Genomic DNA, 27189 nt, shown 5'->3' on the forward strand with positions numbered 1-27189 from the left:
TGGCACACAGCAACATACAAGCGATTCCTTCAACGACGATTGTAAAATGATAAGGTTAGAAATACGTTGTCTACAAATATCTGCACATAAAATACGCTTTAGCCCCATGTATGTATTTCAAACTTGTAGTTCAGAGAGATTTTCCATGTTAAAAACGAAAGAAAAGCGACGAAAGAGGCGCAGTGTCTACTGTGATAGGAGCCCTTTGGCCCCACTCAGTAGATTAGCCTCGAGCTCGGACCATCGACAGCCTGACACCTGATAGCTCCAGTGTGGCGCACAGTTTGGTGAGGAAGACGGGGGAAGCTGGCGTCGTTAGCGTGGAAACATGCTGCGGAAAGAGGGCGCACCTTCAAAAGCAGGAGACCAAACTTAAAGCGGTGTCATTAGCAGACGCGTAGTGCTACAGAAAGAGCCTCGCGCGTATAACTCGCGCAGCCCCTTTTGGGCGCATTTCATGGAGATCTATAGATGACAAGACCTGCGCGCTGCGGGTTGCTCTCAGGCATCTACAGGGATCTCTTATGTGGAACATGGCGAGAGGGATGAGAGGAGCTCATCTCCTCGCTGTACTTTTTACCTTTTCAGTCACGCTTTTCAGGGACGCAGATGGACAAGGGACTTCTAATGCCTTGAGAGGTTTGGGTTTGAATCCCCCGTACTTCAACCTCGCTGATGTGACCAGTATCTCCGCCACGGCAACCTGCGGTCAGGATGAGGCTGGGACACCGAAATATGAATTGTACTGTAAGCTCGTCGGTGGACCGAACAACGGACCTCCTACTCAAAATATACAGGTAAGAAAAAGATGGATGCGATCTCACTAAAGCTTTCGGTCCGCGCGCAAAAGGTGAATAACAACAACATGCAGACACTGCAATAGGAAATTAAATTGTGGCTAGATACACATAGTGAACATTAGGTTGTGTAAAATACAGCTGAACTTTTGACAGAACGCACGCCAAATGTAGCTGTTTTTATGAACATAGTTCATTCCAAATGTTTGTGCCTTTGTTAAAGCTCTGACTATTCTGTCCGACATAGCCAAGTTGTACAGCTGCCAGAAATAGTTTTGCACCATTGTAGTTGAGTTTGCTCGAGGAAATGCACTTTCAAAAGTGGTCCAGTCCCCTCAGGGGTTCCTCTGAAGGGCCCTGCATTACAGCAGTTTGGCATGGACATGTCTAAGCTTTGCCTGTGGTTGCAATCTTTTTCATATTTGCATTAGGTTAGTTATTTGCCAGTACCTGCCTCCATTAGCCTATATATCATGCATGTGGTTTTTTTTCTGCAATTATTTGGGGTGTGCATGTCTCTGAATACCAACAATTTGACACCATTTAGGGTCAGTACTGTGACTACTGCAACTCCGTCGACCCCAACAAAGCCCACCCGGTGACCAACGCCATCGATGGGACAGAGCGGTGGTGGCAGAGCCCTCCTCTCTCCAGGGGAGCGGGCTACAACGAGGTGAATGTTACCCTGGACCTTGGGCAGGTGAGACTATCATACTTTACTCTGCTGTGAGCCGCTGTTTACCTGCTGCAGCCTGCAGTGTGAATGATGATCGCTGTGTGGCGACAGTAAAATATTTGCACCTGGATGTTTTGAGGGAGGGGAAGGAAAGTTTTCTGCCTTATTTATTGCTCTGCTGCTGTGGGATGAGTGATGCCATTTGTGGGCGCAATATTGCCATTGGTGTGCAATGGCAATATCTTTACGCAATGTTCTTCTTCAGTGCTGTGTTTTGCTGCTGCTCGTTTGTTTTGGATATGCTGGGGAGACAGTTGTTTGACTCATGGTGTTCTATTAAAAAAGGTATTCCAACAGGAGTTACACAATTATGTTTTTTAGTTTAAGCTTCATCACCTCAGCCATCAGTGATCATGTGCATAATGTCCCGCAGCTGGATGCTTGCCAGGAATCAGATTCAGGGCCCCTGTGGCCGGCTTATACGCTTCCATCATCATGACCCGGGTCTCTGGAAGGAGTTTGGCTCACCGTAAAAACATTGCACCTCACGCTCCATTATCTAGTGGGGGGAAAGAGAGGAATTTCGTTTTCTGGATTGGGGATCAGAAGGATGTGAAATCTGATTTGAAGAGTGTAAGGAGGCCCATAGGAGATTTAAATAAGAGAGCAACAAAAGAGCTCCTCTTCACACGTGTCACATCTTTGGCTCCCAGTGGGCGCTGTGTCAGACAATGGGTGTTGGCTTTTGTATCTCTATTTTTAGGCCGACTGAGCTGAGCGAAGATCCTACACGGTTAAAGATAGTCCACACGTACAAGCGGATGGACACACGTAGGGCCTGCAGGGATGTCTGCCTAATACGTGGTCATGCTCAGTTTATTTGGGAGCCGGGAAAGGAGCATTATTGTATTATTGCGTGCTAAAAAAAGCCCGGCTAGATCTCTGATGGTGACTACCAACCTCACAACAACCTGCCCTCCCTCACAGCAACACCTCAACCACACACACACACACACACACACACACACACACACACCACACACACACACACACACACACACACACACACACACACACACACACACCTGTCACACACATTTTTCTCTTCATGGCACGGTTGTTTTAGCACTCAAATCTTCTGTGAGTGGTGCAGAAAAAAACTGACTCGGTGAGAATAAAGCGTGGCATGCCATGTGGGGGACAGATTTGTGATTTACCAATAAGAACTTTATCAGTTGGCAGCTTGGCAACCTCTTTTGTCTCAAATCAACAAACTCAGCATTCAGGCACTTGATGAAAAAACCCTGAAATGAGAGAAAAGAACCACAGATTATGACAGGAATATCACTCCATTATTAAGACTGCTAGTATCTGAATTGGTTTTATATTTGAAAGGAGATTTTTTTCTTCAGACATCTTTCTGAGTTTAATTAAGTATTGTATTTCATAGCACATGTAATCTCATGCATTCGAGCTCTCATGTTTGAAGCTTTGTTAGCTTTGTCGTTTTTCTCTTCTTCCTAGCCACAGGGTACATTATGTTTTCAATGAACTATGTGGGCTAGACCCAGCTGAATGGGTTCTGTGGTCTCTTTCAACACCAACGCAGGTGGCTGTTCTGCTGCTTTCTATACAGCTCTGATCAGAAGTATTAGATAACAGCACAGTTGATGTTTATGTTAAAATGGTGAGGTTCAAAGAGAGAGGCCTTTTTGACAGAGCTGTTTCCGGTTTTACTGTATGGAGGATTGTCTGAACCTAATCTAATCTGACTAGAAGTGAAGTCTGTCAGATGAATTGCCTTGAAATGTTGTGTGACATTCATTGTCCCCAGAGGATGAATTCTTCCGATTCTGGTGATCCCCTGACTTTATTTCTAGCACCACCATGAGGTTGACATTTTTGAGTTTTAGGCAGACGTTCATGTCCCCCACAGGATTAATTATAACTTTGTTGTTTCCCTGACTTTTCATCTTGCGCCATCATCAGATCAAAAGTTACATTTGTCAAATACTTTGGTTTTTGACTAAAAACTAATGACATTCCCAAATGCTACCACTTTGTGTTTCGGGCAAATGGCAAAATGAACATGCTAACACGCTAAACTGAGAGGATGAACTGTATACCTGCTAACCTTCAGCACGTTTGGATTGTTATCGTGAGCATGTTAGCATGATGGTGTTAGCATTTACCGCTGCCTTACCGAGCAGCTAGCAAGGCTGTAGACTTAGTGTTGTTTTCGTTCAAGCTACTTGTCTTCAAATCTTGGTGCGACTTTCAATAACCAGCCCAAAGGCTTCTAGTTAAACGATCACTCTCTAAATCTCCTCTTGATAAGCCCTATAAGCTCTATGTCTATGGTTAACTGCTCCCTGTTTCTGTGACTTCCTGGCTTGTGACCCGTGACCCATGACGAATCCTACCCTGAGTCAGGAAATTACCTCGATAATCTTCAGTTGGCTTCCGTAGAGAAAAATATGGTGTTTGGCATAAATGGCTTGTTTACTTCTAGAGGAATTGGTCCAAGATGAGTGCATTTGAGGTAAGAAGATCATATCTTAATTGGTTTTGACTTTAACAGCTTGCCTTGAATGGGTTTATCTCTCATTTTGTTTAGCCGTAGATCAAGAACCAGTAAAACATTTCTTGTCCATCCAATTATAGATGTATTCCGTGTCCACCAAAATACTGGCGACTCTTCCAGGAACTTTTGACCTGTTAAACTATTTACAGCGACAGTAGGCAAGCCATTGTTCTGGTAAACATACACACCACATATCAGACGGCCAGTCACTCCTTTTTTCTGGGGAATGTATTTTAGGAGCCCTGACCGCAAGTGCTTATCTGCCTGAGTGAGCCCAGAGTCGACCATGTGAGGCAAACATACCAGGGCTTACTGCTTGCTGCCCGTCTCCCATCTGATGAGACTGAGCTGCTTGTGATTGGTCGGTGTCAAACGCTGAAGTTCTGGTTAGTTGCTGGATTGATGTTCAAGGGATTTAACTGGCATTTTTATATGAAGGCGAAGGCTGTGGATTATTTCTGCAGGCGACAGGTGTTCGTTGTGTTGACGATGTGGTAGTGTGTTGTGTTTACTGTACTGATTGATTGCTTGTTGTTTATCTTGATTCATACATTATTTGCTCTGCGACTAGGATTTTGGACATACATGCATTTCATTTTGTAGGGGAAGTGAGTACGTGCAAGAAAATTAACCTGATCTGATTCAGGTTAGAGCAATGGCCTCGTCACTGCTTATAGTTCTTGCAATCGTCAAGAGGCAAAGCTCAACTCAACTCAACTCAATTTTAGAGACATTCCCCTGGAACCTAATCCAACCCCCCCCCCTCTCAGGCGTCCACCTCCCACTGAAGTTGGGATTGAATGTTTTATTTGCAGCCGTCACCCCCTTTTGTGTTAGAATCCTTCTAGGCGGTATTGTGTGACATCCTTTCTGTGCTCTCAGACGCTCACAAAAGTTTGGTTCTTCTCAAGCCTCCCTGAAAGTGACCTAGCCCTCTCTTTCCACCAAATGGATAGAAATGGAGAGGTGGTGTAATTTGATGGTGAGAAAGTACTGAGACAGAAAAAAACACACACAAACACTCAAGTCTCAGACTGAAAACATTCCACTTTCCCTCGTATTCTGCTCTCTGAATGAGTAGACATCCAGACACAACCATGTATGATTCTTGCGTGTGCACTTGCGTATTGCTGCATCCCTCCGACTCCTGCAACAGGTGGTTAGCAAATATGTTGAGGCTATAATCCTAATTGAGTCATATGTTTTGAATATGAGACCTGAGACAAAGAATAGATTCCCTTGCTGTTGAAAATCTAGCTTGTTTTGTTGTACATGCTCGGTGATGAAGATTTGTTCATACAGTGCAGCCGGCTTAGTCCGACCCCAGAGACAAAATTGTCCGTTAGACATGCCCCCATCGCTGTAGTGACGATGGAGGTGATGTAAGCGCGTGTCTTTAGCCGGGCTGCCTGAGGCGCCATGCCAACCCAGCAGCTATTTACTACTCCGCTAACAGCCACCTCGTGCTAGTTAGCGGTATAGCAGTCTGGCATCACGGGTGACGGTTGGACCTCAGTTCATCCTAAATCTGGAGCTCAGATGTGGAAAAGGTTGTTGGGGGTTAACGCGGCATTTATTCATCTCTGTAAGGCTTTGTCATCAATTCATACGTGGAAAAGCTAATCAGTGGTAACAGGTTTACTGACGCAGGCATTGATGCAATGGGATGTGTTGGAGAGCAGGAGGTTTCCTGGACCCCCGTGATAGGGCTCTTAATTATGGGAGCGGTGGAAGGGAGTACTGCATCGGTACAATATTGCAATAGTTTCCCACACATACTGTACTGAAACATTTCAATGTTTTCTCTTTTCTCTTGAACCAATTATTCAAAATGTATTTGAGAGTCAGTATTTCAGAGAAAAATGAAAAAAAAACAAAATTTCCCGCTGGCTTATCAGTTCCTGAAAAACCTGAACACAACTAATTCTGTCATGGAGACAGAGAAGAATACACCAGACTACCCCTCTCCCCTTCCAGCGCCCACCTGTTGCACACAGACAAACAGTTGTACATTGCATTGTTACAAAGTGGAGGCCAACTGCTCCACCCCACTGGGCTGCAGTATGCTGTGTCTGGCGGGGCTGATCCACTTTTAACAGAAGGTGATGCCTCCTCTCCTATGAATTGCATTCCTCTGATCTCACATCGGACTCTCAGGAGCTCGCTCTGACGGCTTCAATCTGTCAGGATTCTGATCTCGCTGTAGATTTAGTCCCCTTGGCTCGGTGGTGCCCTTTGGGGGGAATTTTGGGGTCACGATATTCAATATCTGCTTCTTGACTGTTCTTGCTGAAAATCTACTTATTGATGTTAGATTACTGTCTTACATCTCCTGTTTATAATCAGATAAGATTACATATAAAGTTTAAACGTCATGTACTATGTCTATATCTCAACTACACATGGTAGCATACATCACCTGCTATTAAAGCAACAGAATGATATTAGAATTAGAGCTGTTCCAATACTGATACCAGTTTGGGAACACCCTACGATGCAGCCTAAAATACTGGATCGAGTATCAACAAGTATATAAACCGAACCAATATTACATAATTTATTAGCTCATTCACGCTACACACTCATGCCACTCACTATCTGATTCCGTACACACTGCCCGGTCTATCGACTCGGCACATGCAACTCTTAACAGAGACGAGGAATAAGAAAGACGGCTTACTTGTCCATTCATGTTCATGTTTTACAAAGAGTTTAACCTGAGCCAGGCCATACAACAATGATAGCAAATAGATCACATCCACACAGGGTTAGTAGTATACAGCTGTTAAATAATATTAATAATATATATTTTAGTTTTTGACGCACTTGTATCTGATTGGTACTCCGTATCGGCTGATACTCAAGTTCACGTATCGGTATCAGGATGGAAAAAAGTGCTATCAGAGCATCTCAAGTTAGAACACATGGATTATGAAATAAACAAATCGTAATTATTGCATGCACTGTAGTTTCTGATTGAGAGGGCTGTGAGAAATTCCTAAGCCGTCCATTTTTACAGTACACTTCATTTGGTGAACACAAAGAGATTATAGGTGAAGAGATCCACGTGGCAGGCACGGCAGCAGGAGAAAGTGGCAAAGGGTCACGCAATCAGGCCTTTTTTTCTTCTTTTCTTTTTTAAATCTTCAGTTTGTATGAAACACTCCTCCACAGCTCTACTACCTGAAACGCAGGCATGTATGAAGTGAAGCAGTGGCGCTGCAGCTCACACTTAATGTGCACCACATGTATCACTCTTGAGCTGTCACACACACGCACCAACTAGGCATGAACTGTCACGGGTCAATAATCCAGAAATGATAACACACACGCAAACACACAGTGGGCGTGAAATGTCAGGGGTCAACAGATTTAGGAGTGTGACTGCGTCTGCTTTGTCAAAGTTCATTTACACTTCACAACAAGAAAGGGAAAATGTTAATATGCTGTTGATACAATAGAGTTTGGTCATGGGGGACTTTGTTGGCGGTGTTGCCCTGCTGTTAATTAGAAGGTTAGAGGAGGTCTGGATACTTTATACCTTGTATATGTGACGCTATTATAGGAGGTCATTCAAGGTCAAGAATTTGAGATGGGGGGGGGGGGGGCAGAGAGGGTTGGTGTCAAACAGTCCTTACCTGGCACAGCTCAACCCCTGACCTTTTTGACACCCACCCACAGCCTCCTACACTAACAGCCTCCTGGCATGACACTCTTGTCTAAAGCCCGAGGCTGCAGATACCTGGGAGGGGCAGAGGATGGCTCTGCTCAAGTGTTATTCCAAGTGTTTTTGCCACAAGCCTGTCAATCTGTTTCATGTCTCTCTACGCCACTGGAGTCCTGCACTGCAGCGCTTCGCATGCCATCACGATATTTCATGCTCCCTGCAAACAATACGTAGGTGCTGGACATATTTCAAGAGTGTGTGTTTAGACTGGCAGGAAACAGTTGGAGAGACGGGCCTGAAATTAAGCGACGCCGTGCCAGGACAGGCCCCGACTTCCAAGATCACGCTGTCTGTTTCTCGCTGGGTTTGTTTCCGGAGAGTTCTTCTCACAAAGACTCAGTTACTGGCATCAAGTCGGTGTTGGACAGTTCCCCCCCAAAATCAAAAATACCTATTCAAGGTCTGTGGATTATCTTGAGTAACCAAGTCATGATTTCTGGGTGAACTGTTGCTTTAAGTAAAGTTGGATGCACGAGGTTTACGTTACTCTCCAGATCACAGACTTTACACAGTTTTCATAGGAGTGAGATTAAATAAGAGGAAGCATTTGGATTGCCTATTTTGGTGTTTTCAGATTAAATCAAGTAACTTTAAAAAAATAAAAATGTACAGTACACAACACTGAACAATATCACCATTGATATATATATATATATATATATATATATATATATATATATATATATATATATATATGACGTGCAAATGTGCCAGTATAGCTAACTCCACAAATCCCCCGACAACACACATTTTGGAATCTAACTGCAGCCGAACTGGAACTGATAAGGGGCATTGTAGAACATCTTGTAGTTACAATCTTTACTCATGACAAGTCGTGGAGATGATTTGCACTGCTGTGCATTGCTGTCCATGACGGGTCCCTGAAGGCAGTGGCATGCTCTGCGTTATGGGCATTAGGAGGGAAGGGGAATGTGCCGCTATGTTTGGAATCTGAGATGAGTCGGCATGCCAGCCAGCACGTCTCTGACCACCCCCAACCCTCTTTACCCCCCCCCCCCCCATCTCACTCCCGTGCCTCCCTTTCCCCCGGCCCTGCCTTGATGTCATCACAGCCCGTGTGAACTAAACTTCCTCCTGTTCCTCAGCACAACATTGATAAAAAGGCTGCTCCTCTGGAAAAGATTTGCTTCTGTTTTTAGCTGACAGCCCACTTCTTGTTTACGTTCCGTGCGCCTGAACCCTTTTTTTTCACATCCTGTTGCATGTGGGTGGAACTGTTTTCTGATTAATTTCAAAACACACCTCACTCAAAGCTGAGGTCGAAAAGAGGCATTCTAAGCTATTTTATTGCCTTAAAGGTTGTCATGGTTTTGCTCAATGACTACAGGGATTACGGGGCATTCAGAAAGGTAGGCTCTTTGCTACCTCATGATGTTGCTGTCTGTTATTAGGGATTGTTGAGTTTTCAGAGAAAAAAGCCAAACAGTTCCCCAGCTGACCTCTGAACCCTTTCACGATCCATCAACCCAAGAGCTACTTGAACTTCAGGCCGATACGCTTCAGGGTTGGGGGGGGAGAAATCCATCAAGAGAATTGTGGATCCATCTTGACACAGTCCATGACTCTTTGCTTTGCTTTGATATGAGTGTTAGCATAGCTCGCTGCCTCATGCAAGGAGAGACAGCAGCCTGAATGTTTCAAATGCCCGCTGGGGTATTTTATCAAGGCGTTGAGGGATGCTAGACGAGTGTGGGCCTGCCTTCATCGTCCCTCTCAAAGAGAAGACAGCCGACAGAAATTTATTTTATTTCAATAGCACACAATATTCTAGGCACAGTTTTCATCCATTACTTCAATCCCGAGGGAAGGTACCTTGGGTTTAGCATGTATGCCTACGGCATATGTTACTTTGGGATCCACGCCAGAACTGAAACTGCACCGAGATAAACTGTGTTTCAGCCTCATGAAAACAAGACAAGGGGTGTGGTGGTCAGGCGTAGGTTAGGCTTTCTGTTGACACTGCAGGTGTCACATGCAGGTTGGTGTCACAGGGTTTGAATTCCAAGCCATGCCAGACCGTAACAAAGAGAGCTTTGACTACCGAATTACCTTTCCATTGAACAATGTTCAATCAAGTCATCCCGGTGTTGGGGCTTGACGAGGATGTTGATGAACTGTAACGGAAACATACTGCTCTGAGCCTGACAGAAAGCTCAGTGTTGGCTGAAACAATCATTGGCATCAGGTTCTGCCCTTGTATGGACTGCATATTCTGATGAAAGGTGGAGATAGAGAGTTCAGAGAACAGACGTGAATCATGTGGGCTTAGCTGATGTCTTTTCACGAACCTGGCTGCACCTGCATCACTTTTATTGACTCTGAGCTGACAAATGTTGGTGAATTGTTTGCACTTTGCTGTACGGCCACACTGTTACCTGCAAGAATAAAAGCTCAGAGCGGGAGGCCTCGGCCTTCATCCAGTGCGATGGATGAATCCTCATTAAAGTCATTCGATCCGCGGCGATCGTTTGCAGAGCTACAACAACCGCCGAGCTGATGTTGTGCTTTCACAAGAAAGGAAATAACAGTCAGTGCTGCCGGCCAAGACTGGGGACTTACTCTATAGAGCAAGTTAAGCACAGGAAACTACAACATAATGCCAAAATCCGTTCAGAGCAGTGACTGCTTTTTTTTCCGCCTGTTCTTTGTGTTCTGCTTTTTAGCTCTTCCATGTGGCGTACGTCCTCCTCAAGTTTGCTAATTCACCTCGACCTGACCTCTGGGTGCTGGAGCGCTCTGGAGACAACGGGAGAACCTTCAACCCCTGGCAGTATTTTGCACGTAAGTTCCCATGTGATTGTCTTTTTGCAGTGTTTTAGATTATATATCACAAAAACACAGACATGGAGGATTGGCCTGTTTTTTTAATAAACAGTTGTGAAATCATAATTAGCAGATTTTGTTTGGAAATAGGCCTTTTTCATGGCAGACATTCTGACTCTATATAAGGAAATGCACAGGTGTAACTAACAATGGCCCACTCAGCCATGCCAGAGATCCATCATGTGGAGTGCCAGAGCCCCGGGAACTGGCACTGCTGAATGGAATGCAGACATTATTATCGTTATTAATCACACCTGTGTCATTCCTGCCACGACAAGTCAAAAAAAAAAAAAAAAGACCCTGTGTGAAGACGGATTCAATTTGTTTACTAGCGCACATTTAATCCCGGCACACTGATCACCCTGCTTAAGTGTTTAAGAAGTGTGTTTGTTTTGGTTGTGTGGGGGAAAAAAAGGAAGTCAGAACAACAGAACATTATAACTTTAAATGAATTCCAGGATAAATGTCAGGCTTGAAAGCTTTATGCTTTGGGTGGTAGAGTTTGTGTAGAAAGTAGCAAGTGGTGGCACGCAGCAAATGTTGAGCCTAATTACCTGGCCTGTAACGTCATACCATTTCTAAAGTACCTGAACTTCATACCTGAATAAGTGCTCTAGATTTGCTGAGTCTGCACTTCTGAGCTACGATGTCTAATATCCGGGAGGCACCTGTGCACACAGATTGCCAGGAGACACAGCTGTTACTCATCAGATTAACGATTTCAGAGTTTCTCTTTGCCATCAATTTGAGTTGATCCAAGTTCATGTTCATGCACAGACAACTCTCATGATTCATTCCTTAGCTTCAATGCTTTTGAAGGCTTTGTTTTTTTCCAAGAACACTGGATGTTACTCTTCCTACAATCGTCTGATTAACAACAGTACAAAAAAACCACATATTACATATTTTACTCTGAGTCTTAAATATCAGATGTCAGAGCTTCAGGCAAAGCACCTGAACACATGATTCATGAACTAGGGGCATTCAAATGGAAAATGAATGGAATAAGGGATTGAAAGTTGTTTTTTTGGCAGATTCAAAGCGCGAGTGTATTGAAACATTCGGAAAGCAGCCCAACGCTCGTATAGTACACGATGATGACCAGGTCTGCACCACAGAATACTCACGGATCGACCCTTTGGAGAACGGAGAGGTATAATATCACTTTAAACTCAACCAAAATTACTACATTTTACGAGGTACCAAAAACAATCCTGTGAAAAAAACATTGCGTTGTCCAGATTGTGGTGTCTCTGATCAACGGTCGGCCGGGGTCCAAAAACTTCACCTTCTCGCCGGTGCTGCAAGACTTCACAAAGGCCACCCACATCCGCCTGCGCTTCCTCCGCACCAGCACCCTGCTGGGCCACCTGATCGCCAAGGCCCACAGAGATCCCACCGTCACGCGCAGGGTGAGGCACATACTGTACAACCTCACACAAAGGTGTCATGCTGACAAGACCCCTGTTTCCCATTTGGGCAAGCCACATTTACAACTCAGCAGCACCCACCCTACAGCTTTCTCTTTGCTGACACAAACACACTGGCATGCTCCCTCCTGCTCGCACACTCATCCTTGTAAAGAACTGTAGCATCAGCGTAGTGAGACTAAAGTTCATGTTTCTTGTTTTATGTTTCTGGAAGACTTCCAGAAATGTATCCCCAAGATTCATGTCCAAAACGGCTCGTTAAGTTCTCTTTGTTAGACATGCTGAGACTAAATCAATGATGTCAACCGTTGATTCTTATCTTATCTCTTTTTTATAATGCACTGATTCACCCCATAAATCTAGCCTTAGCTCAGGGTTTAACCAGTCAGCATGTGTGACTCACGCTCGCTGCCAAGCAAAGCCAGACATTCGTTCTGGTGTGGGTGATGTTACTGAAAACACTGTTATTACTTTGAAACGTAGCTGGCGATAACATTTTCCCTATTTGACAGTATTACTATAGTATCAAAGACATCAGCGTTGGTGGACGCTGCGTTTGTCATGGACATGCACAGGAGTGTGCTGGGGGGCGTTACCAGGACAACCCAAAGAGGTTCGTAATGCTCTTCATCGTGAGGCTATAAATACGTGACTCAATACTTTGGTGTGGAAACTTCTGGTTGAATTTTCATCACTCATTCATTATAAGCTGAACCGGTTCGCTATAAACATTTTAAAAGTCAACTTTGAAGTATAACATCAACCAGTAAATCCATTTCATCTGTTTGTTCATTAACTGAGCTGAATACTCTGCTTGTACAACGGGCCCCTGTGTGTAAACAGTGTACTGAGATGACTGAATGCTGAAAACAGAGAGGCAAAGACCACAGAGATGCTGCTAATCTAGTGATTTGAGTGATAGAGAATTGTTTTTGAGGAAGGACAGTTACCTCATGTGTTTGTACGTTGACATCACCATTGTAAAAGTCAGCAGATCATTTTAGTTACTCTGTTTACTGGCTATGATGTTGTAAATAGGCAGGATATGTGATAAAGTGCTGCTTTGAACCACTGCTGGCCTTTGTATTCTGAACAGCTAAACAACAGAACAACATAGCATTCATTCATTGGGTTTTATTGTTTGCTATCAACGAGGGCATTTTAAATGAATTTTCCTATTGGCGTAAAACTACTTCTATCAATATTTTTGCATTAAAAATGGATCAAAAACTATGTATGACATGAAAAGTGTTCTTCGGAGTGATGCACATGCAGATAAGTAACACCTGACTCTGCAGTTCTGATTTTAGCGTCTTTCGGCTCATTGTGTTGGTTTGCTGCCCTCAGCTTTACTCTTCTGGTTCTGTCTCACTGATTTCTGGAAAACGCTTTCATACGCTACTTGATGAGCACTAAATGACAGACAGACAAAGTTAACAGTACAGCTACCAAGCAGCTAAAGAGCCAGATGTTTACCTCAGGAGTTGGTGGAGACCAAAACAGAGTTATCAGATTGTCTGAAACATGACTGCTAATGTTGTGTCTGCTATATAAATAGATGCTTGCCAAAACAACTAATACAATAATAATAATAATAACAATAAACACAGAAATATTAATACAAGTACTTAAAGAGCAATGTACAAATTGAAATGGTAGAATCTATAAAACCGACTCAGACTAGAATCATTGGCTCAGCCTAATAAGGTAATAATATGTCAGTGCTGTGTCTACAGCTGGTTCTGCTGACCCCAAGTGGTTGACAAAATACATTTTTACCAGGTTTTAAAGAAAGCTCAGAGGGTTTGTGCTTTAAACCTTAAATTAAACCTTTAGCGTCATTAAATCCAGGTGTCTCATCTCCTGTCTGCAGACTCCAGTGTGAGTGCCAACACAACACCTGCGGTGAGTCATGTGACCGCTGCTGCCCAGGCTTTAACCAGAAGCCATGGCGTGTCGCCACTGCTGACAGCCCCAACGAGTGTCATCGTAAGTGTGCATTGTACAATGGTCCAGTCAGTGTGAGAGCACTCTGCTGGCATCTTGAATTTACGGCCCCCAGAGTGGGCTGAAGTGTCCTCTCGCCTCTGATATTTAAGTTGTGGATGCCCTGTTATGGTGTTGTAGAGAGCCTTAGTGAAGAGTTGAGAGGACATTCCTCATATGGCATGTATAATGAACAGCGCAGTGCACAACTAGCTCCAGGACAACAGCTTTTTATCGCCAGCTTAGCCATCTAGCCAGCCGGCTAGGCAGGGCCGCGACTGCCTAGCAGAGAGTCTGCCAGGCCAGCTTATTGGCGAGCCATCCGGTCAGCCAGCAGAGCCCGTGTCAGCTGGAATCGAATTGCTTTGGACTCTCGACAAATTTTCCCTTCATGAAAAATGACCACTAAAGAGAGAGAAAGATGAATCAGACTCTATAATCAGTGCACTCTTGCAGTGGAAATGCACCCTAACCACTTATAAACATTAATGAGACACAAGGGTGGTATACAGGAAGAGGACGTGCCTTCTTGTTTCATTTGGATTTGATAGTTTCTCTTCGTACTTAACAGCCAGACTTAAAACTCCTTTTTGGAGAATGAGTAGCTTAAGGTGCTCACATATAGACAGGGGAGGTTATTTGCTGAGGCATATCGAATAATTTTGTGTGTGTGTGTGTGTCTGTCTGGGGGGTTTCCTCCATAGCCTGCCAGTGTTTCTCCCATGCCTTTGACTGTTATTACGACCCAGAGGTGGAAAAGAGGAGAGCAAGTTTAGACACCTTCAGAAGGTACGACGGAGGAGGAGTGTGCATCAACTGTCAGGTATGAAATGCATGTCAAGTCTAAACTGATTCCTGTGTGTGCATGTGTGTGTGGTGGTTGTAGGGGAGGAGGGTATGAATAAAAAATGTCCATGTTGTGTGTATCTTCATGGAGTCCTCTGGGACATTTGATGGTGCTCCATTTTTGGGTTGTTGGGCCGAAACAACCTTCTTCGATTTTTTTTCTTATTTTCTTTGGTCAAAATAAAGTTCATTGAGCATTATGTGAATATGATATCCCGTCTAGAATATGATACAGATGCAGAGTGTACATGAAACCATTGTGTCCCGTCAAATGTGCATTTTAAGCAAGAGATTCTACTTTGCAGAGCATAGGACTCTTGTGCTCATCATTTTATTCCTCCTGTTCAATTATGTACGAGTTGTGGCTCACACATTATTTGTGTGTTCTCCTGAAGCACAAGACTGCTGGAGTGAACTGTGAGCGATGCCTTGAAGGTTTCTACAGACCTTACGGAGTCCCTCCCGAGTCTCCCACTGGATGCATACGTGAGTTGCGTTTTCTGTGTTTGTCCCGTTGATTTATTGTTACATTAAATTTCCAGATTTTCATTTTGTACCTCGAGACATATGGACGTGGAAATTATATGAAACAAATGAGAGTAGAAATTCTTCAGATACCAGTTCACGTCAGTTTCTGCAGCTGCTTTAAATAATGCAATGAAAGCATATTACGGAGATATAACTTGAACTGTATGTCCAGACTACAGCTGTAGAGCCGTTTGGGGAATTGAATGATGTCTCACCATGTATCTGCAGTATGTATGACAAACAAGCGAAGCCAAAACAATGGTCTATTCAAAGAGAGGCGTCTTGTTTGAGACAGACACAAATGCCAAGCACCACTGGCACCAGCGCTTGTATTATTGCTATACTGGGCTCCACTCTTGTTTACATTACTTTAATGGTCCATGGCTTCTCCTCGCCACATAAATAGATGGCACTTGTGTTTGCACATTAGAGAGTAGTGGAATTAAACTGGTTGCCCCTAGCGCTTTGAAAAGTAAACCATAAAATCCACAAACTCAATTCAGTCGTCTTTGCAGAGGAAGGCTGTTCCTTTCGGCAAACGTCGAGTCAGTAAAGGTTCAGTAGTTATTATTTGCTTCTGAGATCTCTCATTTTTTATGCTCTTTATTTGTTGAATTGTGAGCCAGTATAGTAGTTTCCAGAAAAGAATGGAAAAAATGATTCGTATCAGCTTTATAATAGCTACTGTATATCCCTCAAACTCCACCCCCTCAATCCCAGGATCTCCTGTAATGAATGTTTTCTCAAAAGCCAAGAATCTTTGAACTTTTTAAAATACATTAATCTTTGTGTGATTACCCCTCAGTCTCACTGACTGAACCGGCAAATAAATGCAGCAAAAGTTTGTTAAAAAAATTGAATAAAAAAAATAGGTTTCAAGATTAGTAATGCTGTTTTCCGCTAAATGTATGTTATGTAACCAAAACAATTACATTAGACGAGATTAAAATAAGTCATCTTTAACATTTGTTGTGTTATGGTTTCTGAATGAGGAAGACAGTTGGAGAACAATTCGATACAAAGTAGAAGGTAGGCCTTTACAGGATTTCTTCTCATGGTAACTGTCTTGTTTTTCCCCAGATGACGTACAGATTAATAGGCTGTCTGTTATTAAATGGCATGAAAATGGGGAAATCATCTGAATGTTAACAACATCGGGCTTCACCCCTGGTGTTCGCTGCACATTTGTCAGTAAATGTTAATTGAAAAAACAACAACCTGCGACCCGACTAGCCTGCAGGTGTGACGAAAGGACTACAGCCGGCTGTGAAATGGAGTCTGGAAGGTGTATCTGCAAGCCACAATTTGCTGGAGACAACTGTGAACGCTGTGCGGACGGATACTATTACTACCCTCAGTGCATTCGTAAGTTTTTGTTTTCAGTTTTTTTCTCTTAGTACATACTGAACACCCAATTTACCTTTACCCTTGTCCCTTTGACTCATGGACAACAGAGGAAACTTTGATGAAACGGTGTGTGTGTGTGTGTGGGAGCTCATGTGTACACAGTCAGGTGAAACTGAACCCAATCGTTGACGTCTGGAATCAGTTTCATGTTCACCCTTTTTTAGCCTTTTGTGTGTCAGTCAGTTTTCCCCTTGAGGGAAGTATGCCTTCGATGCAGGAGGATGTATGCTCATGCTACAGTATTGACGAACATGCCAAACCTCCATCCAAACAAATAGACTCAGATATTAGACACGCTGAAGAGAGTTTCCCAATCTTATCTTAGTCTGGCTACAGCCAGGGCGTAGAGATAAGCCACCCAGTCTTTCATCTTTATAAGTAGTTCTGAATTGTTTTCCTCCTTTTTAAGAACTATAATCTGACCCCCCCCCCCCCCCCCCCAGCATATTTTGTTTTCCCTATGTCATATAAACGTGAAATGAATCGTAGAAAAATCTGACTGTGCATTTTATGAGCAATAGATAGATTTATTCCTTGAAGTTATTATTAAAACTGGGTCTCTCATCACCAGACTGGAAGCACAGACAAACTAGTCTAAACACGCTGACACAGTCATTAGCAGGCTGTCTGGGTTTCAAGAGATTCTTCTCTGCTGTTTTGTGTCACTATAGCACATTTCTATAGCTTGTATGTGTGACACACTAGATCCAAGTCGATTTGGTTTGTTGCTAGTAGAAGGCTATGGTTCTTTACATATAGCGATCACAGTTTTGACTCTTGTTTTATTCTTTTATTCATTTGACAGGGTCAAAGCACAATGAGTCAGTGTAAAACACAAGATGTGAACATGCCAGGGTTTGCAAGATTGCAAAATGACAAAAACAGAAACATTACGCTTTAGGAAATACCCTTACTTGCTTTGTTGCCCAAAGTAAGATGAGAGGATTGATCTTTTTCTCAAGAGAATGAACGAGCACATATAACGACCTACATGTTCTTTAACGATGCTTGACTCGAACTGCATCGCGTTTTCTTTGGTACGTTTTTGTAAATGTGAATTTCAAATAAAAGCAATTTTCCACTGCACTGAATAAAGTTGGCACTTGGGGTTTTACTTGACTTCACAGTTTCCCATCAGTGGAGGTCTTAATTCTATGTATTTCCTTTTCAATCAGGATATCCCGTATACCAAGCGACCACCCAATCCCCTGCAGGACCTATTGTGGGTAAGTTCAATCAACAAGACTTTGCAGTGTCTCGTACCACAATTTAGCTTGAGGGATGTCTTTAAACAACCATTACAAATGCTGTTACTATTCATCCTCCTTATTTCTCCCTTTTCCTTTCTCTCTTTATAGGGCCCACCCCTTGCCCTCCCGGTTTCTTCGGCTCACCCAGCTGTCAGCGTGAGTGTGATTATACCTGATATGGTGTGTGCTGCTATACAAGTGTTTACACGGCTATGCTATGATAATAGCTTCTTTTTTTTTGCTTCTTCTCATTTGCATTCACTGTATCTAAAAAGAAAGAAAGCAGAAGAACAAACAACAGACACCTGAGTCACATTTCCTTACAGGCAGCCCAGGTTGTTTAAAAGGGCTTTAGAGGACCATGTCAGGCACCACTGGTTTTCGGCAGAGTTAAATGTTGAGAACAGCAGGGGTCAGTCAAGAAAGGCTTGATGTACATAGGCCCGGCTAAAGGTCAGATAATGTTTATAGGCCTTATAAAAACAGAACTGGCAGCATATTATCATTGGGTTTAATGGTACGGTTGAAATACTTGTATGATATATTGTCAGAATGAGTAAATCTGCTACTCTGTGACAACACTCTGATGGTCCTGAATCATCATGTCCGTCACTGGGGATGTAAGTTCAAGTGGTCGCCGTTCTTTCTGGATAGCAATAGTTGGGACTGTGAGAACTAAGCAGTCTATTATTAGTTATGGCCCCTGTTCTAAATTTCCATTTCTGGTTGCCTCTAAGCTGGGAAACCCACAATTAGAAATATTGCATTTCCATTAAAACTTTAGCCCCGTCTTATTTATCGGAGAATGTAGGCAAACAATAACTCCTGTGAGCTGACTGAGAAGGAATTTTATCATCAGCCTTCCAAAAGCTGATTGTAATGTTTTGGAGCTGCTTAGGGACAGAGGAAAACGGCGGCAGTCTCTTTGGTGGCTGTCCTGTCTTAGTGCCAAGTCCATTCACATACCAATACCAGGGGAAGCTTGGAAAGACGTGGGCAGCAGTGAAGCTTCAGGGTGCAATAGGGCTGCTCATTTGAATTTCTATTCGTTAGGATTTAATTTGGTTACTTTTATTGTTAAAATAAACATTTTTGTTTGTGCACAGAGTGTGTATGCGACTACAGAGGGACAGCGTACGGGGTGTGCGATGCCGCAGGCCGCTGCTTGTGCCGTCAGGGTGTGGAGGGGGAGCGATGCGACCGCTGTCCACCAGGATACCACTCCTTCCCAACCTGCCAGGGTGAGATTCAGTGTAACCCGTCTGAATGATTATGAAACATGACCTTTATTTTTCCCACGAGATTTAAATGTTGAATGTATTTATGTGTCTTTAAAGTATTTTTTTAACCAATTCTATGTTGATTTTAAGGAGCCCTGCAGTCCTATATCGATGAATGATGGATTATTTTGATTCTAAAGAAGAATAAGGAGTGTCTAACTGTAAAAGATTGCAATCACAGCAGCTCACAAACTCTCTATCTCTTCCTCCAGCGTGTGGCTGTGACGGGGCTGGTGTGGCTGACAGCGTGTGCAGTCCAAGTGGCCAGTGTATTTGCTTTCCCAACTACACGGGCCAGGAGTGTGAACAATGTGCACCGAACTTCTATGGATACCCCGACTGTGCTGGTGAGTGGCTTTGATCCCTCTATGCTCTCCAGTGTAACTGCGACAGATACACTGATTGGGTGCATGGGATCTGACTGCTGGTGGAAAAAATGTTGCCGCTGGTTTCACTGGGCTTACTGTGGCGTCTTCTCTGTGGAACAAACATGCTCATTCTCCCACAGCATCCCCTGCTGTCATTTATTAATTTATTAATGTACTCTGCATGACACAACCTTGTCACAGAGTAGTGGAGCATGAGAAATATATGGACTTCTTCCTTCTAGGGAATCGCATTCCCAAGAATAGACAGCTGGGAATCACTGAAGGAAATCACATTATGGAAAAAACAAAATACCAGATTCACCTAACCCCTGTGATGTGACTCACTTCAGCTTGTTTCCTGTCCCCAGTCTGTCAGTGTTCACCAGAAGGCTCATATGGCAGCATATGCAACCCACTGTCGGGTCAGTGTCTGTGTCTCCCTGGGGTGGTGGGTCAGCAGTGTGACCGCTGCGCCTCTGGACTCCGGTTCCCCCAGTGCTCAGGTAACCAAATCAAGAACCAGCATACTTATGAATGAATGTCATATCAGTTAGAGCAGTTGTATTTAATGCAGCAGGGTCCAGAAATGTCCTATTGTTCAATGAATCATTTCTTCACATGTAGATAGTTCTCTCCTCATTCACTCCTGTAATATAAAACGATATTTGAGCCATGTTTGATAGTCCACTGCAAAGAGGAACAATACGATTTGCTGATTTACTCATGTTTTTTTACTTTGTTGTTGATTCATTTTGTGCTTCCAGCCCCCATCAGTGTGTGTAACCCAGCAGGAACAGAGGTCGCTGATCCTCAATCGGTATGCCACTCTACCAAAGTCCAACTCTGACCATGTTTTTACTAGCCTTGATAACAGAAGTGGTCACAGTCTAATTCCAGTACGGGGCCCGTTGGGTGTGGATTTACATCACCTCAACGGTGTACAACTGATAACACAGCTGTGCTGCTAAAACGTCTTCCAGCAGATTTCAGAAGGAAGTGCTTTGCCCTGAAATGTAAATGCAATTAGAATAAAGGAAGAGAGACTTCCTTCTGTTTTTGAAGAGGAAGAAAAACAATAAGTTTCTGGAAGATTGTCACCTCCTCTATTTTGGAACATGTGCTATGTTTGAAAGAAACAAACATTTCCAGTCATTCAGAAAACTGGTACTGTAGTTTAATATGCAGGCACTTTGAATTCAATCAATCGGATTTCAAACAAATATAACTTTGAACAGCAGCGAGCAGTTTCAACAATCCTTAGATTCCTTATCTGTTCTTTCAGGGCTCCTGCCGCTGCCAAGCGAACGTAGAGGGACCCCTGTGTGACAGGTGTAAACCTCTCTACTGGAAACTAGCAACAGACAACTCTCGTGGCTGTATAGGTAAGTGACCGGAAATCTAGAATGGAAAACTATTGACTTCATTTTATCTACGGTGTAAGAAAATACCCCCCCAAAAAAAGAAAATACTTCGTTGACCTTTTGTCAGCAAAAAGTGTCCCAGTCTTATTTCAGTCTCTTGTATTCGTTCTGATCCCTGACCACATTTTTTTCCCCACTGTCTTAAATCACCAGTCGCAACCTGACAAGGCACTGATATGGGTCTTGGCCCCTCTTACCCAGAGGATATGTCAACATTACCCCTGTCAACAAGGCCAGATCGGCCTTCCTGTCCCTCAGAGGGGAGCTGAGGAATAACACACAAATGCAGGCAAATTCCTGTGAATTGATTTGAGTGTGGAGCTGCAAGTGAGTCTGTGAGATCTCATGCAGTAATGAGTACCCAGTGGCACATTAAAAACAATATCTCTGGACTCCTCCAGCCCCCCACAAAAAAATAACTCTGTCCTAATCCTCTAAAAATGCTTAAATTTGGGGAATAATAAAGGGGCTCCCAGTTTCCAGCCGGTGAGGGAACAGCTTCAGGCTTTGTCCCGATACTTGTCTGATGTTACAGAACAAGAATGTTGCCACTACCGCACTACCTGAAGACACAAGACAGAGGGGCAAAAAAAAAGAGCTTTTAATATCCTAAGAATGCTTCTGGTTGACTGACCGGACATTAAGGGGAAGTTTTATTCACTGTGTTGAAAGCAAGTTGTGGCCGTAAAGCTCTCTTGGACCTTTGATGTGCAGATCTCTGACGATTGTGGGGTTTTGTGCCGTTCTGTTTCACCCACGAACGAGACAAAATCCTGTAATCAGAGTCTATTCATCGTATATCCCCCTTTATGCTTTTCCCCTCTCCCCTCTCACTCTCTGTGTGGCTCTCTCATATCTCACACCAGAGTGTCGGTGTGATGTGAAGGGGACCCTGAGTGGCGTTGGAGAGTGTGAACAGGTGAGTTTTTCATTATGACTTGCAGTGACTGATACACATCCATTGATCACATTGTGAATCAGATTAGGTTCTTATCATACAGAGTTTTGACAGAATGGCTCAGACACAATTTTGTAAAATTGAATCTGTTTGTCTCGTAATCTCCTGATTGTCTGTTTGTTTAGAAAAGTGGACAGTGTCACTGTAAGCCTAAATCATGTGGGCATGCGTGTGAAACCTGTAAGGATGGATACTTCCTGCTGCAGAAAAAGAATTATTTGGGCTGTCAAGGTACGTTATCCGTCTTCACCACATCTCACTTACATAGTATTCTGTTAACTATGTTACTATAGCAAATCATCATATGAGGAATAACGAATAAACATTGCTGGCTGTTACCTTCAAGACTCCACCGAAGGTTTTAAATCCGGTTGACCAGAAAACCTCCAGACTAATTCAATCATGACTTTTTCTTTGCCTGATAGGTTGCCAGTGTGATGTAGGTGGTGCCATTGACACGGCGTGCGATGAGGTGTCGGGACAGTGTCGGTGTCAGAAGAATGTAGTTGGCCGTAAATGCACTGAGTAAGAAGGGGCTGTCTTGAATGTCACAATGCATGATGGTACATTTCCACATCATCCGTCAGTTTCCCATTCATTGTCATCGTATGTAATTTATTCTGGTAACGCAGCGCTGTGTTTCGAGAGATGGGGTGTCATCCTCATTTGCATAAAGCTAGCCAACTTTATGCAAATCAGGGGCGTCCAGCGCGACTTGCCGCTTGTGGAAACTGCCCCCAAAAAAAGTTGTCCAATCAGGTGGCAGCCCATCAAGCGTCCAATGTTGGAAAGCAAAGCTGCCACTCGTGCCAAACCCCCTCCTGTGGACGCATACTATTAGGATTCAGGCAACATATTTTTCATGAACATTTTCATGCACCTTGTTAGGCCCGCACCGAGCTACTACTTCCCCGCTCTGCACCAACTGAAGTTTGAGGTGGAGGAGGGCACCACGCCAAACGCCAGACCAGTGCGCTTTGGTTATGACCCCCGAGAGTTCCCAGAGTTCAGCTGGAGAGGTTATGCTGTAATGTCTGCTGCACAGGTGTGTACACATTCACGTCGGTACCTTGATCTTTTTGACACACTGATGAGAGTCCTCTTATAATTTACAGTGTGGCCAGTTTATTTTTGGGACTATCTGCCACTTCAATAACCTTATAGCTTTCTGATTTCAATCTATTCTGATGCCACTATGATTGTTTTGCTTTTACCTCTGCACTGATATTCCTGCTTCAAGCACACAACCTCCTATTATATCAGGGCTGATGTGGGATTGTGGACACCGGCTCTCTTAGAACAAACACTATCTCTCTTCAGCCGGAGGTGATCCTAACGCTTACCCTTGGCTTTCCTGGCCCTTTCCATATTGTAATGCGCTACTCCACACCCCAAAGAAAGGGGAGAGCACGAGTGAGGGCGAGGATCTTGGTGGTGGACGAAGCCGGCTCTCAGTCTTGCTGTGACTGTAAGTGAAGGGCCCGCCTTCATTTGGCTTTATGTTCCTCTCTTCGCCTTGCTTGCTGTCTGTCGATTATTAACCCGCTCTGTTTGCTGGAGTTCGCTGCTCACCTGACATAATTTCTCACAACACTATACACTCATCGCTACTCAAACCAAGGCAGTCAGCTATGTGTCACTCTCGTCCCTGCAGAGTGAAGTCAGGGTAACGGTGCATGTTGACCGAAAAGATGAGAAGCAGCACTTATTCCATGTGGTTCTGCGGTTCACTAACCCGAGCAGCACCAGTGTGACCGGTAGCATCAAGGCTACCAATAACAGAGGCACCGCAGGTGAGGCTGCCTCAGCCCTTACATCTCATGTTCATTTCACATCATCGAATCGAACTCATCATTGATGAAATACGATAAATAACCCATCTCCTGTATGTCATTCATACGTAAGCCGGTGTGTGATGTGTCCTATGCTGATGATGTCCCCCCCCCCCCCCCCCCCCCCCCCCCCCCCCCCCGTCATCTGTGAATGCGTCACAATACAAACATTTCTGCTTGCTTTTCTTCAGGGTCAGATCAGAGTAAGGAAGTGATATTCCCTGGGAGTCCCTCCCCATCCTTCCTCACTGTTCCAGGAGAGGGCTTCGCTGAGCCCTTTGCGTTGACCCCTGGGACGTGGGTCATTCACATCAGGGCAGAGGGGGTTCTGCTGGTGAGTTCATGAGGAAGACAACAATGTAGAAATGAACTGGAGTCCTACACTTTGTTCATTTGTTCGTTGTAAACACTAAAGTGTATTACACTTTGTCACTCCAGGACTATTTAGTGCTGCTGCCCCAGGATTACTATGGGGCACCTTTGCTGCAGGAGAAGATCACCCAGCCCTGCACATACTTACCCACTGCAAACAAGGATGCAAAGTACGTCTTTAACATTTATCTTCAGTCATTCTGAGCCATGTCCCTATTTCATATTCACTAAGGCATGACATGGGTCAGTTTCATTTTTACAGCCATCCATATACTGCACACACACAGCTCTAGTTTACAGTTATTGGCTTGGTTTCTTTACATGACATGATCCTAAGGAAGTCTATAATGTTAAATATTTTTATGGCTGTAATAAATCACAATATACAGATGTTTTGCAAATGTCTAAGGAGAGAAATTACCTAATTTTTCAGTAATATGCACTACATTAGCAGAAAACATACAAAATGGATAGCAATCAACAATCCCTTGCAGTAACATGTACACAAAGCAATGTTCTAATGATGTGTGAGACTTGACTTCCACATCAACTAAAACAGGATGGTCATGTAATCATCGCTCATCATTCTTGGTGACTCTGCCTGTGTGTGTGTGTGTGTGTGTGTCTCTGTCTCAGCTGTCTGTTGTACAAGCATGTGGCCATGGATGGCTTCAGCTCTGCACTGGGCTCACAAGGAAAGCTCACCAGCCGCAGCGGGCGCAGGAGGAGGCAGGCTCGTGTGCGCCGGCCCACCCCAGATCACCCTGAGATGGCCGCTCTCAATGGCAGACAGGTAGAAGGCCGGGATACGGAGCTTCAACCCGTTACTACTGCATTCAGAGTTTGGTTTCAATATGGTACCTTAAATCACGAGTAGGTTGAACACACAGCTATAAAATAGACGTTTGGCAGGTTCTTATCTGCTCTTTCAAAGTTCAGATTAAAAGCAAATGATTGGGCTTTTGGCATCGGGACTGTGGAACTACTTCCCAATGAGCTAAGGCAAAATCCTTTATATCACTAGTGGAACATTCTTTTGTAATCTTTTACTAATTGCTTTTATACCTCCCTAAAGTCGTTAACATAAACCAGAATCACTTTGTATGATTTGTGTCCTGTAGTCGCAGCTCCAACTCAGTCTGCGTGTGCCTCGTCCTGGCCCATACGCCCTCGTCCTGGAGTATGCCAGCGAGGTGGACGCCGTCCAGAATGTCAACATCATCATCAGTGACCTATCAGGTGGCCAGATCCCAGCCAGGGCCAACATTTACAGTTGTGCCTTCAGGTGAGTCCTTTTTTTTTTTTGCGTTTGTTGCTTCAGCTTCTCAAAACGTCGTTACAGTGGGATACAAGTGTTTCAGCTGTTGTGTGTCTTTGACCTCCTGCAGCTTCTTGTGCCGGAGTGTGGCAGTGGACAGCAGAAATACGGTGGCAATGTTGCAGCTCACTCACAAGACGGAGATTCTTCTGCAAACTTCCACTACATCGTTCCTGCTGGTGAGGGAAATGTTTCCACAATTTATAATAGCTCAGTATCGAGACAGCAGCATGCAGTTTAAAACACGTTTGTTTCTCTCCGTAGTATAAAGTGTATGCAGTCCCTGCAGAAGAGTTCTCCACTGACTATGTAGACCCGAAGGTGCTGTGCGTCTCCACTAATGGCCGCTTCACTGAGGATAGGTAAGTCACATTGAATAAACCTGATTCACATTCATCACACAGAAACTTTTTCAACAGCCATTAATGTAAGCTGTAATTTAGGAGATATGCTACAAGATCAGACCTCCGCGTTGTGTTGCTGTTTTGGATTGTGGAGACACACATCTGTTTTCCAGGTGTGATGGCACACAGTCCTGCAGCTGCGTACGGTCATTTACCTGAGGCTGAACTTTAGGTCAAACCCTCTCTTTCTCTCTGTCACACTAAATTCACTGACTGGGTTGCAGCTTCACAGCTGTCAATTTGCAGTCCTGTCATTTACTTTGTATTTAACCCTGAACAGTGTAGAAAAAAAGCCTTTGAAAAAGGGAAAAGACATATGTCACAAAAAACTAATTATGGGAATTGATTCGAAAGCAAAAAAAGTAAATATCTCCCCTAATCTTAAGATAACATACACATATGCATGCTTGAAAAAAAGTGGATGCAATGACGTGTTCTGTCCATGCATTTAAAATGTGTTTGTTTGCTGTTGCCTTTGAGTGGTTCTATGTTCATTTACGGGTTATTCAAGTAGTTTGTGACACATTTCCAAATTCACAAAACATCGCTTCCATATTTACAGAATATTAAATATCTTCTGGAAAGTACAAGTCGGAAACATTTTGACATGTTAGTGTACCGAAGCTATCCTCGGACGCGTGTGTATATTTAGTGTATGATGTCAGGATGACTGCACATTGATGAGAGAGAGAGTTGGATAACCAGAGGATTTCGACATTTAAAAAAGGATTATTGGAGATTAATGTTGTTTTATTGGTCACTGACCCCTCTCCGAACCATAGTGGCATTATTCTGCTACAATAACACCTGCCAAACACTATCAACAGACTTCAAGTAACAACGTATTGTTGCTGTTTACTGTTTCCAGTCGGCACTGCGTTCTGAGGCAATTTGACAAGCCGACCTCAGCCGGGATTTTATATGCTGCCCGTGATGGACAGCTATCTTCGCAACCAGCTGTTTCTCCTCAACGCGAGGAGAATGAGGATTGGAGACGGAGACGACAGATCGGGGTGTTCCCCGTCCGTGAACCTCAGAGTGATGGGATACTGCTGAAATTCCCTCAGGTCAAAACCTTGTTTGAGTCATTTGAGCTTTTGTGGACTTTTAACCTGCTGCTGGGAGTTGGAGACATTCAATGAGCAACCTCGGCCCTGACAT

General features: G+C 43.8%; 1 protein-coding gene across 4 annotated transcripts in view; it reads left to right on the forward strand.

Annotated features, from left to right (window-relative positions):
* Positions 1 to 377: 377 nt before the first annotated feature.
* Positions 378 to 27189, forward strand: part of LOC306789682 (laminin subunit alpha-3-like) — a 51717-nt gene continuing 24905 nt past the window's right edge. For 3 of the 4 annotated variants that reach the window (XM_079285758.1, XM_079285759.1, XM_079285760.1), the window contains exons 1-29: positions 378 to 797; positions 1345 to 1497; positions 10469 to 10586; positions 11663 to 11781; positions 11870 to 12040; positions 12571 to 12671; positions 13932 to 14047; positions 14749 to 14867; positions 15286 to 15376; positions 16652 to 16783; positions 18001 to 18051; positions 18184 to 18231; positions 19182 to 19316; positions 19568 to 19702; positions 20092 to 20226; positions 20488 to 20540; positions 21006 to 21105; positions 22011 to 22063; positions 22228 to 22333; positions 22528 to 22627; positions 22991 to 23147; positions 23757 to 23895; positions 24126 to 24268; positions 24373 to 24476; positions 24943 to 25099; positions 25428 to 25591; positions 25695 to 25803; positions 25889 to 25986; positions 26897 to 27095. In XM_079285758.1, the coding sequence (XP_079141884.1) occupies positions 525 to 797; positions 1345 to 1497; positions 10469 to 10586; positions 11663 to 11781; positions 11870 to 12040; positions 12571 to 12671; positions 13932 to 14047; positions 14749 to 14867; positions 15286 to 15376; positions 16652 to 16783; positions 18001 to 18051; positions 18184 to 18231; positions 19182 to 19316; positions 19568 to 19702; positions 20092 to 20226; positions 20488 to 20540; positions 21006 to 21105; positions 22011 to 22063; positions 22228 to 22333; positions 22528 to 22627; positions 22991 to 23147; positions 23757 to 23895; positions 24126 to 24268; positions 24373 to 24476; positions 24943 to 25099; positions 25428 to 25591; positions 25695 to 25803; positions 25889 to 25986; positions 26897 to 27095 (3579 nt within the window). In that variant the 5' untranslated portion in view covers positions 378 to 524. The remainder of the gene's footprint in view (positions 798 to 1344; positions 1498 to 10468; positions 10587 to 11662; positions 11782 to 11869; positions 12041 to 12570; positions 12672 to 13931; positions 14048 to 14748; positions 14868 to 15285; positions 15377 to 16651; positions 16784 to 18000; positions 18052 to 18183; positions 18232 to 19181; positions 19317 to 19567; positions 19703 to 20091; positions 20227 to 20487; positions 20541 to 21005; positions 21106 to 22010; positions 22064 to 22227; positions 22334 to 22527; positions 22628 to 22990; positions 23148 to 23756; positions 23896 to 24125; positions 24269 to 24372; positions 24477 to 24942; positions 25100 to 25427; positions 25592 to 25694; positions 25804 to 25888; positions 25987 to 26896; positions 27096 to 27189) is intronic. The other variant, XM_079285761.1, reaches the window with a different exon arrangement.

This window comes from Melanostigma gelatinosum (genome assembly GCF_949748355.1).
Source record: "Melanostigma gelatinosum genome assembly, chromosome: 15".
Taxonomy (NCBI): Eukaryota; Metazoa; Chordata; class Actinopteri; order Perciformes; family Zoarcidae; genus Melanostigma; species Melanostigma gelatinosum.